The 12,635-nt window shown below is 31.6% G+C and overlaps 1 protein-coding gene across 1 annotated transcript; it reads left to right on the top strand.

The window, feature by feature from the left end:
- Positions 1-639: 639 nt before the first annotated feature.
- On the top strand, positions 640-8,598 carry LOC107443666 (protein enabled homolog; the record flags this gene model as incomplete). Its single annotated transcript, XM_043055975.2, has 3 exons — positions 640-806; positions 5,458-5,488; positions 6,466-8,598. Coding segments are annotated over 3 exons (951 nt in total), but the record flags the coding sequence as incomplete, so codon positions are not given.
- Positions 8,599-12,635: the final 4,037 nt, after the last annotated feature.

The raw sequence follows: 12,635 nt of genomic DNA, 5'->3' as shown, positions 1-12,635 counted from the left end.
TTCCTGTATTAGTGAGTTAAAAATAAAACGTGATTCACATTTACGAGTTTTAAATTGCACTTCACAATTCATGCACTTAAAATGCTAAACATCGTGAATCACCTTGATCCAAGTTTGTAAGCCAAAAATCATTCGTATTCATACAATTTTAATAATCAAACATTGCGTTTCCCTCTATTTAAAAGCTATTCCCGCTATTTATTAATTTTTTTATTGAAATTCATATTCACGTATTCGCATTTTATTTTCAATGCTTATTTATATACCCTTATTCACTGGTAAGTTTTGTATTTAGTTTATTTGTAACTTAAAACAGTCCTGTATCAAATAGTTTTTCATGGTCACACAAATAATAAGCAAGATCTTTGCAAAAAATTATAAATTTATATAACTTTTCTGCGGCTATCTTCGTTTTTTTTTTTTCAATTACTCAACGATAGTTCAAATCTCAAGAATAGAAATCGCCATTAATAAGAACTGAATGTGAATCACTTCAGAAATGCAAATAATAATTAATCAACTGGAAATGTTGACCAGATATTATCTGTAATCACCATTTCATAATGCGAAAAATTTATTTTATTACTTATTAAATGCTAAAAGTTTCGTGTATACTAAAATAATTTTTGATAATTTTAGATTAGAAGTATGAAGAGAAGCTCACCATCGTCTAGTGATGCAGCGGCAGGACCGTCTGGTTCTGGGGGACCTTCGGGTTCCGGGGGACCTTCGGGTTCCGGGGGACCTTCGGGTTCTGGAGCAGCCGGCCCTTCTGGATCTTCCCAGGAGGGTCCTCGGAAAAAAATGTAAGTACAGTATAAGCTTTACCTTTTTATTTAATAACCGTCGTTGAACAGCTGATAAAATGTTTCGGTATTCGACTACTAATGTAGCTTATTCCTTTATTATCACTTTTTTTCTGTTCGGTAAGACATATAACGGCAATTTTCAAAATTTAATCTATATTTTAAGAACTAAAGGTAAAAAATTTTCTGTTTCTCTTTTGTATTTTTTATTAACTTTTCTTCTTCTCAGCGTATTTATTATGACGAAATATTTCTTAAAGAGCATTTCTAATGAACGATATTTTTTTTTATTTACACTTTTTTCTAAAAATATGACGTTGGAAAATAATTGAATTGAGATTTATAGCGTTAAATTTTTCGTTCATAAACTAAGAATGATTTTTGTCTTGGTTTTAATCAAGCTTTTTCTTTAAAAAAAGAAAAAAACTTTTGCTTTTATGGACATTATGACGTGGTTAATTAAGAGTTTCTATTAGACTTTACTCTTCTTTTTTTCAATTTTTCTAAAAAATACGGTAGTTGGAAAACTGAGATTTCCAGCTATAAGATTTACTGTCAAAATTAAGATTGATTGCTATTTTTTCTGTTTTGCTTTTGTATATAATCTTTTTTTGTTGTTGGAGTTTTTATTATAGCCCGGCATTTTTAAAAAGAATTTCTGATAGACTATGCCACTTCTAACATTTTATGTATATTTTGCAGATTTTTTTAAAGAAATAGCCTTTAGTCTTTTATAAATCTTAAATATTTCCAATGGACACTTCTTTTTACTTTTACCCCATGCCAATAATACGAAAGTTTTTAATAATGACTCAACTTTTTCATATATAAAGAATAATATTTATTAATTTAAAAAAAATTTTGCTATTCGCCCACTGAATAGCAACATTTACCGCTTTACTTACAAGATCAAAAATTTAAAAAAAAGTCATGTATGAGATCGTAAGGTCATGTCTTGACTATTAATTGGTCGTTAAATTCATTAAACGGTCAAAACTTTTATAAAATGTTTCACATAAAAATTGAATGATTCTGTTTTTTTGGGGGGAGGAGGGGATTGAAACTTTTTACCGGTTGCTTTCGTTCCAGATTCTTTAATGATGTGCTTTTTTCGTGATTCATCATAGCTATTACTGTCAACGAAAAGATTGATGTTATTATCAGTGTTATAAACTGAGTTGGGCTTTTTAATTTTGTTTAAAAATTGAGATTAAATGGCACTTTTGGATGAGATGAATTGAGCTTCTTTTGTTAATTACATTCTTAATTGGTCTAAAATTTAATTAAATACTTTGTATGTGTTTTGAATCTTCTGATATATGATGCTCAGAAAAACACAGAACCCATTTTGATTCAAATGTTTTTACTGTATTACTGAGTGGCAATTTTATTAAAAATATATAGGGGTGTTCTGTTTAGACCATCCTTAATAAGTATTTTTAGAATCTTTATCGAAAATTTGAGAAAAAAAGGGATATATTTATAGGTGGTCGCAAATAAATGTTTAAGTGAAGAAAAACGCGATCGATATATATATATATAAATTATAGTAGCGAAAACGGTGTGTAATAAAAATCAAAGTTTGATGGTAAAACTCTATAATAATCGTCTTTCAACATTTCTATTTTCTCATGCAATCAAACCTATATTGTTATTTATTGCAGCCGCCATCCTTCATTGTAAATAGTCTGATTTTGATAACTATTTTGTTCTTTTCCTCTCACTCAGACACTAATTTGTGATTCCTAATGTGCATAATTTTGGTTTTCTTTTTTTTTATACGGATTCCAAAATATTTACGAAAATGGCAGGAAGAAAAAAATCCTCCACTTTATTTTGAAATTAAGAACCAAAAGAAGAATTAGGTTCTCACTTTTCCTTACTTATTTAAACTCTAAGCATAACTATTACTGGATACTAGTCCCAGACTTTAGGGTCGTGGTTAACTTTTTAGGTGATTCAAAACTCTAAACTAAAAATATTCAGTTTTAAAACTCAAAATTCAAATGACGTAAATTTTCAACCACTTTTTTTTTGTTGCCTAAACCTAAAATTTAACCTAATGTTTTTTTTTTGTCCTTAATTCTTAGAAAAAAGCAATTTTTACAAAGGAAGTTGGAAATACAGAATGAAATGCTATGTCCATTTTTATAGTTTAAAGTGCGTGTCTAAACATTTCCAGCTCTGTTCATTAACATGCTTTTCGAGCTGTGTCCACTTTTAAAGAAGTCTTTCACGATATCTTCTTAGCAGCAAAAAACAAAATAGATTATTCCTTCATCGGTATATTGCTTGATTTAAATATGTATAATTGAATATGAATAGCTGAATTCTGGGAATTGTTTATTTTGAATTCTACAACCAGATGCTTTGTAATTTACTTTGTTGTTGACTTATTCCTTTCGGTCAGCCGAGACCAAGTCAATGAGCTCGAAAGTCTTCAGGAAATCGAATACAAGTAAGGGAGTAGAGGTCTTTCTTTTCCAGACCAAGAGACAGAGTGTAAAATGTGATCGGGAGAAGTTCTGTGCAGACTTCGTGAAGGTTGAATAGGTCTTTCGCTCAAAAGAGAGACACCTGATGTGTCCACTTATGAGCCTACTTATAGTGGACTGTATGGATCTATCAGCCCCTATGGTAAAGTGGCCCACCAGGAGTGTGTCCATTATACCAAGAGTGGGCCGGAGGGATGTTCCATAGTTGTTGGTTATGATCTTGGAACAAATCTCAGGGAAGGTCGACTTGAAATTGTGCTATCAGAAGCTCCCTGCTTGGCCAAAAAAATCAGCATTTTCATTACGAAAGAGGCCTATGTGAGAGGGAATCCATTGAATGAAGATTTTACACCGATGAGAGAGTTGTTTAATTTTATTAAGTATAGAGGCAGAGTAATTTACTTTAAATCAAAGAAATTGATATAGGCTTGTTTAACTTTTGTTATAATGATCGAAATTTCTCTGAAGTGCCAAATATGCTAATTAGTCTTAACTAATTTACAAAATCAAGCAGACGTTCTCTAAATACCGGTTTTCTCATTGATTTGGAACATAAAAGTACGCACTATCTGAAGGGCACTATCTGAAAAATAGGGTACAAATGATTTAGTCAGAAGAGCTGTCAAAAATTTGGGTCCCACTTTTAAGACACCATTTCGATAATTTAAGTAAACCAAAGAATATTTTCAGAATTATAAAACTTTTATCCTCAATATAATAAGTACCTTGCCAAAATACATTTTAATTTAAAAAAGGCTGAAAAATATAGAATTGTAAGGTATGCAAATTTTTACGTTATTTGTAACTAGCGAAATTTATATAAGAAAATACAGCATTGGAATCAATTCATAGTTTTTGATTGATGCAATTTTAAAGTAATGTTATTAAATTTTAATTTTTCAAGAACTATGGGACCCATTTCATACAAATTTTGTATTATGTCATTCGAAATTGCACCCTCCTTTAAAATGATGTGAAAATTTGCATATCTTACATTAATTATAATTCTTATTAAATAAAAAGTAATAAATAATTAATAAAATGTATTTTTAAAGTTAAAATTGAATCTATTATTGTTAAAATCTTAGCTTAAATTAATTTATTTCATTTAATTGAATTAGGTACTCTTTTTTATGAAATTAGCGAGTTTTATGGTATAAAATATATTTCTGTATTGACATCTTATCATCATTAATAGTTAAGAATATTTAAGTTCAAATTTTCAAATAATTATGATTGGCACCTAGTACATGAAATCAGATTATTAGACCAAAAGTTAATTAGTGTTTTGCGTAACCACACCGAGGATTTCACTTCTTGAATAATCGACATATATCCGCATACTTGCCAACTTTTATATAAAAACCATGTATAAACTTCAGCTTTTATGTAGGCTTTTATATGAGGAACATTACATAACTTATATGTAAGAACCATATGTAACCATAAAGAACCATGTAAATGTATTAGATGTGTAAAAGCTATTACAATATTTTTTAAATTTATAATAATTTGAATGAACTTCTTGTGTGAAAATTGTTTTTAGCAAAAATATTTTAAGTGGGCAAATTCCAAATTATTGAAGAGCAGAGTTGAGGATTTCGCACACATTCATAAAACTTTATTTTCAAGGGATAATTCCATGTAAATTAATTTTAACAGTTTTTATCATTTAATTTATTAATGGTTAAAAAATTTAATAGTCAGATATACGAATCATAACACCAATTTAATTCACTTAAATTTTAAACTTTAAGCAGAATCCGTCGATGGAATTTTTTGAGATACTCAAATAAAGTAATTAAAGGGCTACACCGTTTTTATCAAGAGGGTCTTTAATCAAAATTTATCGAGTGTTTATTCAAATGTTTCTGATTTTGTAAAATAAAATATAAAAGTTTAAGCTTTCGAACATTTAAGAACGAGATCATTAAGATCAGAGCATTGGTGTCTTTTTCCCGTAATGTCCGCATATGCTAGGTTTCTATTAAAAATTTCTCTTAATTTACATGCAATACATTTTTTTACATATTATCACATGTACCAGTTACGAATATATATTGGCTTAAATATTTTGAAATATCTTAAATGCCCATAATATAATTGAATATAGAAATGATAATGTGCATTGTTTGACTTTAATAATTTTCTTCTAGGAAGACACAAAGAGTGGAGACACCTGAAGAAGTGAGTGCTTTTAAATAGGCTAAATTAAATAAGCAAAAATGAGCATCTAGAAGTTAATGAAGTTATAAGAAAACTTTTAAAAATTAAACGAATAGTTTTTTTGTAAAAATTTTCTATCAAACCTAGGATTTTGTTTAAGCAGGGTAACCAAGTATGCATAGTATGAAGTCCAAAAGTAAAATTTAACAAAATATTATGAACATACAAGGTAAAAAAAAATAATTAATGAATTGAAAACAATAATTAGAAGAAGATAAATCTTATTGTATTGTTAAAATAGGTTCAGATTGTATTTAAATAAGGTTCAACAGCTCCACAAATATTAGGTGCGAATGAGCTTATATATTGTTCTTTTGTAATTTTTTTAATAGTACATTCTACCTGCGATTAGCTATATCTTTTGATTCTTTTTCATGGAAGAACAAATTATTTTCTTGTGTGTCAGCAGTATATTGAATCTTTTTTAAATTTCTTTTGATTTCCAGAATAAAATTAAAAGATGTGCGTATTTATTTGAAAAATAACTAATAAAGAAAGTTTAAAGACATTCCAAAAATTGTAAATAAAACTTTAAAAAAGAGTGATCAATAGTAATAGAGAAATTTTTGAAGGAAAAAATATGATAAAAAAGATTCAGCTGAAAGTAAAGAAAATCAGATAAGTTTCATGCTTATTTACAAGATCAAGTTCACATCAGCCATTGGTTATGATTGTTTACTTAAAAGCAAAAATCTGAAAAGAAATTTTTTAAAAAAAGAATACTTAAAAGTAGTTTAAAATTAAAACTGTAAATTCGAAGCAAAAGAATAAATTTGTTTTTACCTCGTCATTTCACAAATAAAGCTCAAATTATTTCTATCCTAATACGTTTTGCTTTAAATCCATAATCTTTGGATGACGAATGGTTCCAACTTGTTTATTTTTTATATGTTTTGAATGTTGTTGAATCTAAATCATAATATTTTAATACATTTTAGGTTAGGAGACAAAGAGACGAGAGAGAAGCAGCAGAGAGGAGAAGAATGACCACCGTTGCCTACTCAAAGGCAGAAAGACGCAGGGCACACGAATTTCGACTGCAGAAGGAGAAGGAGGAGAAAAGAAGGAGAAATGAGGAAAAGAGACACATTATAGAAGAGGCTAGCAATGTAGCCACCTCACTAGCCAACGAAAGAATGGTCAACCTGGCAGCAAGATTTATGGACCGGGTGGCACAGGGTTTATCATTCGAAGAAGCCAGGAACCAACTGGACGCTGATATCGAAGAGAGCAGCACAGAGCTCAGGCGATCGATCCAAGAATCATTGAATCGTACATTTCCTATCGAACAGGAAGAAATCATTACTCAAAGGTCACCTGCAGTCTTGGATCCCTCGCCAGTTAAGCAGCCTTCGCCACCACCATCAACAACTTCTCCCGTTGACCCACAGCGTCCAGTTATTAGTACACCATCTGTATCTCCTCCGCTGCCTTCAGTTAGTCCCCCACCACCACCACCACAATCACCACCTCCACAATCACCACCCCCACAATCACCCCCAGCTGCTGTCCCGGTAATTCCAGTGCCACCAATTCAAGCACCACCAGCTCAAGTGCCACCAGCTCATGTGCAGCCAGCTCAAGTGCCACCAGCTCATGTGCAGCCAGCTCAAGTGCCACCAGTACAAGGAGTACAGCAAAAAAAGCGAGGAAATCCCGGGAATTTCTTTATTTCGTCCGTGTCACTATAGATTATTATCTCAGGTGTCGCTAAAATTGATGCTGAGGCAAATATGATATGAGAAGGGTTAGGAATATTCTTTTTGACATACTTTTTAAGTGTTCCGCAGTGGATTGATCGTTACGACACGGTTCCCAGCAGATCACCGAAGTCAAACATTACTGGCTGCTGTCAGTGTGCGGGTGGGTGACGATTTGGATCAGTCTGCGTAGGGAACGAGGTTGTGTGGTATTGGTCCTCGTTAAACTGTTCTACCGTAAAGTGCTCGACTTCGCGTGCAAATCGTCGGGCTATCGAAGCGAGGGTGCCATCCCCTCTGCAGAGGATCAAAATTGTGATGGCATGTCTTCGGATCATACTGAGGGATGTTTCCCTTACCGTCGCCAATAGCCCATTGTGCATCTCTAGTGTGACGTAAATGAACTACAACTACAGCAACTACTTTTTAAATATATTATTGTCTGTTTGAGACATTGTTCTCCTTTGCTTTCTAATTAATATCAAATACTGCATTTTAGGGGGTCATTGGGCGGACGCTTTAATGATTTCTTATATTTTTTTGGTATGCATGAGAACTTTCGTATTAATTTTAAATTATTGCATGTGTGTTGAAATTTCTAATAATATATACATATGCTGAAGAATGCATATTAAACACTTTTAAAAAAAGTTTTATTTTGTCGGCATCAGGTTAGATTATTAGCACAGGTGTCGCTAAAATCTACTCTTAATCTATCTTGTTAATTAATCTATATTGTTCTATTTTTATATTATATGCGTCGGCTGTTTTGCAAATAATTGTAGTGTTTATGTTTATAATATTTTCATTTGGAATTTATATGTATAACATGTGATTCTGAATATATTCTTTAGAACCTATTTTAAAGTAGCAGTTTTATAAATAGACCAATAAAATTATAATTTCTTAATTTGCTTCTTTTTGCCATGATATAACATATTTTTATTTGTCTCGTATTCGCTTCCGTATTAAAATGTATCATACATTACTGCTTAAATGTCGTCCCTGAAAAGAAATATAATTACATTATTTAAAAAAATCTAGTCTTTTTATTTAATTTTTATTTGTTATTATATTTGCAGATGAGAATAAATTAAAGACGAAAGTGTGTTCTTTTTACTTGCACATTACCTCCAACTTCCTGTTCACTTTTCTTCAGAAAATTCTGAGAGACGAGTCTTTCGTTCATATAGAAAGTTATTCAACATCCCTGAGGGATGGGGGGAGACAAGAAGACTGTCCTAGCTCCTACCCCATCGTATCAACAACTACTAGAACGCTATTCTAGGTGATTATGATCGTATTCATGTTGCCACACTTTTTCAGACTGACTATAACAATGCATGCACACTTTCTCCGCATTCAATTCAATTATAAAAAAGTATTTTGTTAAACGTCACACCGTTTAATGTAAAGAATTCTATTTTTAAATTATTTGGAAGTAGTGAAGAACTGAGTTTGATCTGTCAATCTTTTTTTTTTTTTTTTTTTTAATTTGCTCTTAAATAGCGTATAATATAAATAGTCAATTATAATTGCTCATACACGAATTAAAATATTAAAATGGACTTGTAATATCTACCAAGTTGTCTTATGAACTTCAATAAGGAGGACCTCATTCATTCTGTAGTTAAAATCCAAGTGCTATTCCATCAGAAATAGTTTTTTTTAAATCATGATATGACACAATATTTTTTTAATATAATAAAAAAAAATTAGTATCAGCAAAATGGACATACAAATCAGGATTTTAATCTCTGCTCTCGTCNTTGTTATTATATTTGCAGATGAGAATAAATTAAAGACGAAAGTGTGTTCTTTTTACTTGCACATTACCTCCAACTTCCTGTTCACTTTTCCTCAGAAAATTCTGAGAGACGAGTCTTTCGTTCATATAGAAAGTTATTCAACATCCCTGAGGGATGGGAGGAGACAAGAAGACTGTCCTAGCTCCTACCCCATCGTATCAACAACTACTAGAAGGCTATTCTAGGTGATTATGATCGTATTCATGTTGCCACAATTTTTCAGACTGACCTATAACAATGCATGCACACTTTCTCCGCATCCAATTATAAAAAAGTATTTTGTTAAACGTCACACCGTTTAATGTAAAGAATTATATTTTTAAATTATTTGGAAGTAGTGAAGAACTGAGTTTGATTTGTCAAACTTTTTTTTTTTTTAATTTGCTCTTAAATAGCGTATAATATAAATAGTCAATTATAATTGCTCATACACGAATTAAAATATTAAAATGGACTTGTAATATCTACCAAGTTGTCTTATGAACTTCAATAAGGAGGGCCTTATTCATTCTGTCGTTAAAATCCAAGTGCTATTCCATCAGAAATAGTTTTTTTTAATCATGATATGACACAATATTTTTTTAATATAATAAAGAAAATTAGTATCAGCAAAATGGACATACAAATCAGGATTTTAATCTCTGCTCTCGTCGGAAAAGTTCGTCTTCCTGTCGAGGAAATTTTTAAAAAAAACCGCGACAAAAATAAGAATTTATTCTATTACGCCGAATTTTATTTACTTGTCTGTTTTCTTGTATTGTTATAGACGCCGCTTTCTCCATAATTGTGCGATGGAGGACTGTCAAAACTGCACAGCAACTCCTTTAATCGACATATAGCGCGTTTACATTATAACGAAATTTATAATACTGCATATTAAATTTTCTGTTGTTTTTTACTACTTAAATAATAAATGTTCTACAGCCGATATGGCTTCTTTGATAATTGATTCCTACTGATGAGACTTGGGTTCGAATTCCCGTGTTTATTCATATACTGTTCTTGATTTGCACAGTTCCGACATACAATACTTGCTGCGGAGAATTAAGAGAAATTAAAGAATATATAAGACGCGCGCATGCGCAAAGAATTACGTAACGCTTCCACCCACGTCATCAGATGATAAGTACGAGCTAATTAATACGGTCGCTTTAATGCGGCGCTCTGTCTTTTACTATTGTTGTTGTTCATGTTAATAAAATGTTGTTAATTACGATCTGCTTAATTAATTAAGAACCTCGATGGACATCCTTTAGACAATAATAAGTGAGTTAAACGACATAGTGGCATCCCTGCCTGGACGTGCATCGAATTGATGCAAAGCGGATCGTAAAAAAATTAACTACGCAGTAAAGAAACCATAGTTACGTAAGCATGGATGCTTCAAAACAATTACGAGCGGCTTCACGGACAAGTTTTACGAAAGCCTTAAATAAGTTAGAAGGATTAATACGAACTAAGACACCGGATATCATCGAAATAGAAATAAGTTTGGATACTTTAATGAAAAAATGTAAGCAGCTACGAGATACTCAAAACCTACGAGATATGCAAGCCGCAAAATGCACGGAACCAGCAATGAATTTGAAGCTTCCGAGGAAATACTACGACAAATTTTCTGCCACAAAAGTGAAAGCCGGAAACTACGACGCCGATTCGTTATGATACACCAAATAAGTCTCCATCTACGGCGTATAAGTTACCTGACATCGAACTACCGAAATTTACGGGTGATCCAAGGCAGTGGCTTAATTTCTGGACTTCATTCAGCAAAATACACGATGATGAAAGAATTCAGGAACGGGAAAAGTTCCAGTATTTAATACAAAGCACTGTTGCGGGATCCTAAGCAAGATTAATCATCGAGAGTTTTCCAGCAACAAAAGAAAATTATACGAAAGCTGCTGAACACTTGAAAACACGATTTGGAAATGAAAGTGTTCTCACGCAAGTCTACATACGGGACCTTATTAAAACTTGTGTTAAGTGATAAATCTAAAGTTGAATTAGCTACATTATATGATAAACTACAAACACAATTAAGAGCTCTTGAATCAGTGGGATTAACGAAAGATAAATATGCAGATTTCCTTTGGTAGAATCAGCTATTCCCACGGATTTATTACAGGTATTTGAATAGCAAAAGAATTGTGCGACCGATACGTCAGGTAAGACTGATTTAGATTTGTTAATAGAATTTTTACGAAATGAAGTTGAATCTGAATGTAGCTAAAAATTAAGTAAGGAATCATTTTCTTCAGATAAAAATGTTAATAGCAAAAAGGATATTAATAAGTATGAACCAAAACATATTGCTTCTTCATGTGAATTGTTTAATTCTAATAAGAATGAAAATGAATGTATAAATAAGTTTAAGAAATTTGATACGAATATGTGTATATTTTGTGATAAAGCACATACATCTGAGAGTTGCAGAGAATTAGCATCTATGACCTTGGAAACCAAAAAAGAAATAATTAAGAAAAAGAATGTTTGTTTCGTCTGTTTAAAAAAGGGTCATAGAGCTAATACTTGCAAAGCAAAGTATGTTAGATGTTTAATTTGTAATAATAGACATTTTTCTATTTTTTGTCCTGATAATCCGAAAAAATAAGATCGATAATGTTTCGAATGAAGAAAACCATGAAAACAAAATAAGTACGTTAAATAATCAAATTCAACTCTCAGACGTATTGTTTCAAACTTTAATTGTAAGAGTGCATAATGGTAAAAAGGAAATGTTAATTAGTGGAATTATAGATACTGGTAGTATGAGAAGTTATACTTCTGAAGATGTTGCACAATGTATGAGTTATATGGCTATAAAACAAATAGGCTTTTTGGTGGGGTCGAAACTGAAGAAAGTATGCAAAATGTATATAATGTAGAATTAAGTAGCATTGATAGGAGTTGCAGATTTGAAGCTTTAAGTCAAAAACAAATCTGTTCTGATATTAAACAGCCCCTGGGTTAAAGAGTTACGGAAACTAAATAGTATTAAAATAAGTGATTTGGGCAAAGAATTTTGATAAAAGAATTAAGTTCTTGATAGGGGCAGATATTGCCGGAAAATTATTTACGGGTAGAATAAAAAAACTTGTGAAGGACCTTGTGCGATTCATACTAGGCTAGGGTATACTTTAATTGGGAAGTTAAATGTTGGCAGTATGCCAAAGCGAGGCTTCTTGTTACATTTCTTCACTTCTCGTGAAGGATAGAAACATTTATGATTTATGGAAATTAGGAATTACAGATCCAGAGATAGACAAAACAAAAACTCAGTTGAAGGAAGAAACATTAAATCATTTCGAGAATACGATTCGAGTCAATTTGGCGGGGAGATATGAAATATCTTTACCATGGGTTTTAGACAGCTCGCTTTTGCCTGATACAGTCGAACTCGTTTATAACGAGCACAAAGGGACCGTAACATTTACTCGTTAAATCCGAGTGCTCGTAATAAACGGGTTCTTAAGACAGGCCTGCAACCAGAAGAGGGGGGGGGCTTGGGAGGTCAAATGATTGAATTTACTTAAAATTTAATTAATACTTACTTACTTTAATTACATTAATTAATTTAATTACGTACTTTTCTTAATT

This window comes from Parasteatoda tepidariorum, unplaced genomic scaffold (genome assembly GCF_043381705.1).
Source record: "Parasteatoda tepidariorum isolate YZ-2023 unplaced genomic scaffold, CAS_Ptep_4.0 HiC_scaffold_919, whole genome shotgun sequence".
In the NCBI taxonomy this organism is placed as follows: Eukaryota; Metazoa; Arthropoda; class Arachnida; order Araneae; family Theridiidae; genus Parasteatoda; species Parasteatoda tepidariorum.
The sequence above is the reverse complement of the archived record's forward strand: the minus strand, read 5'-3'. Positions and strand labels throughout refer to the sequence as shown.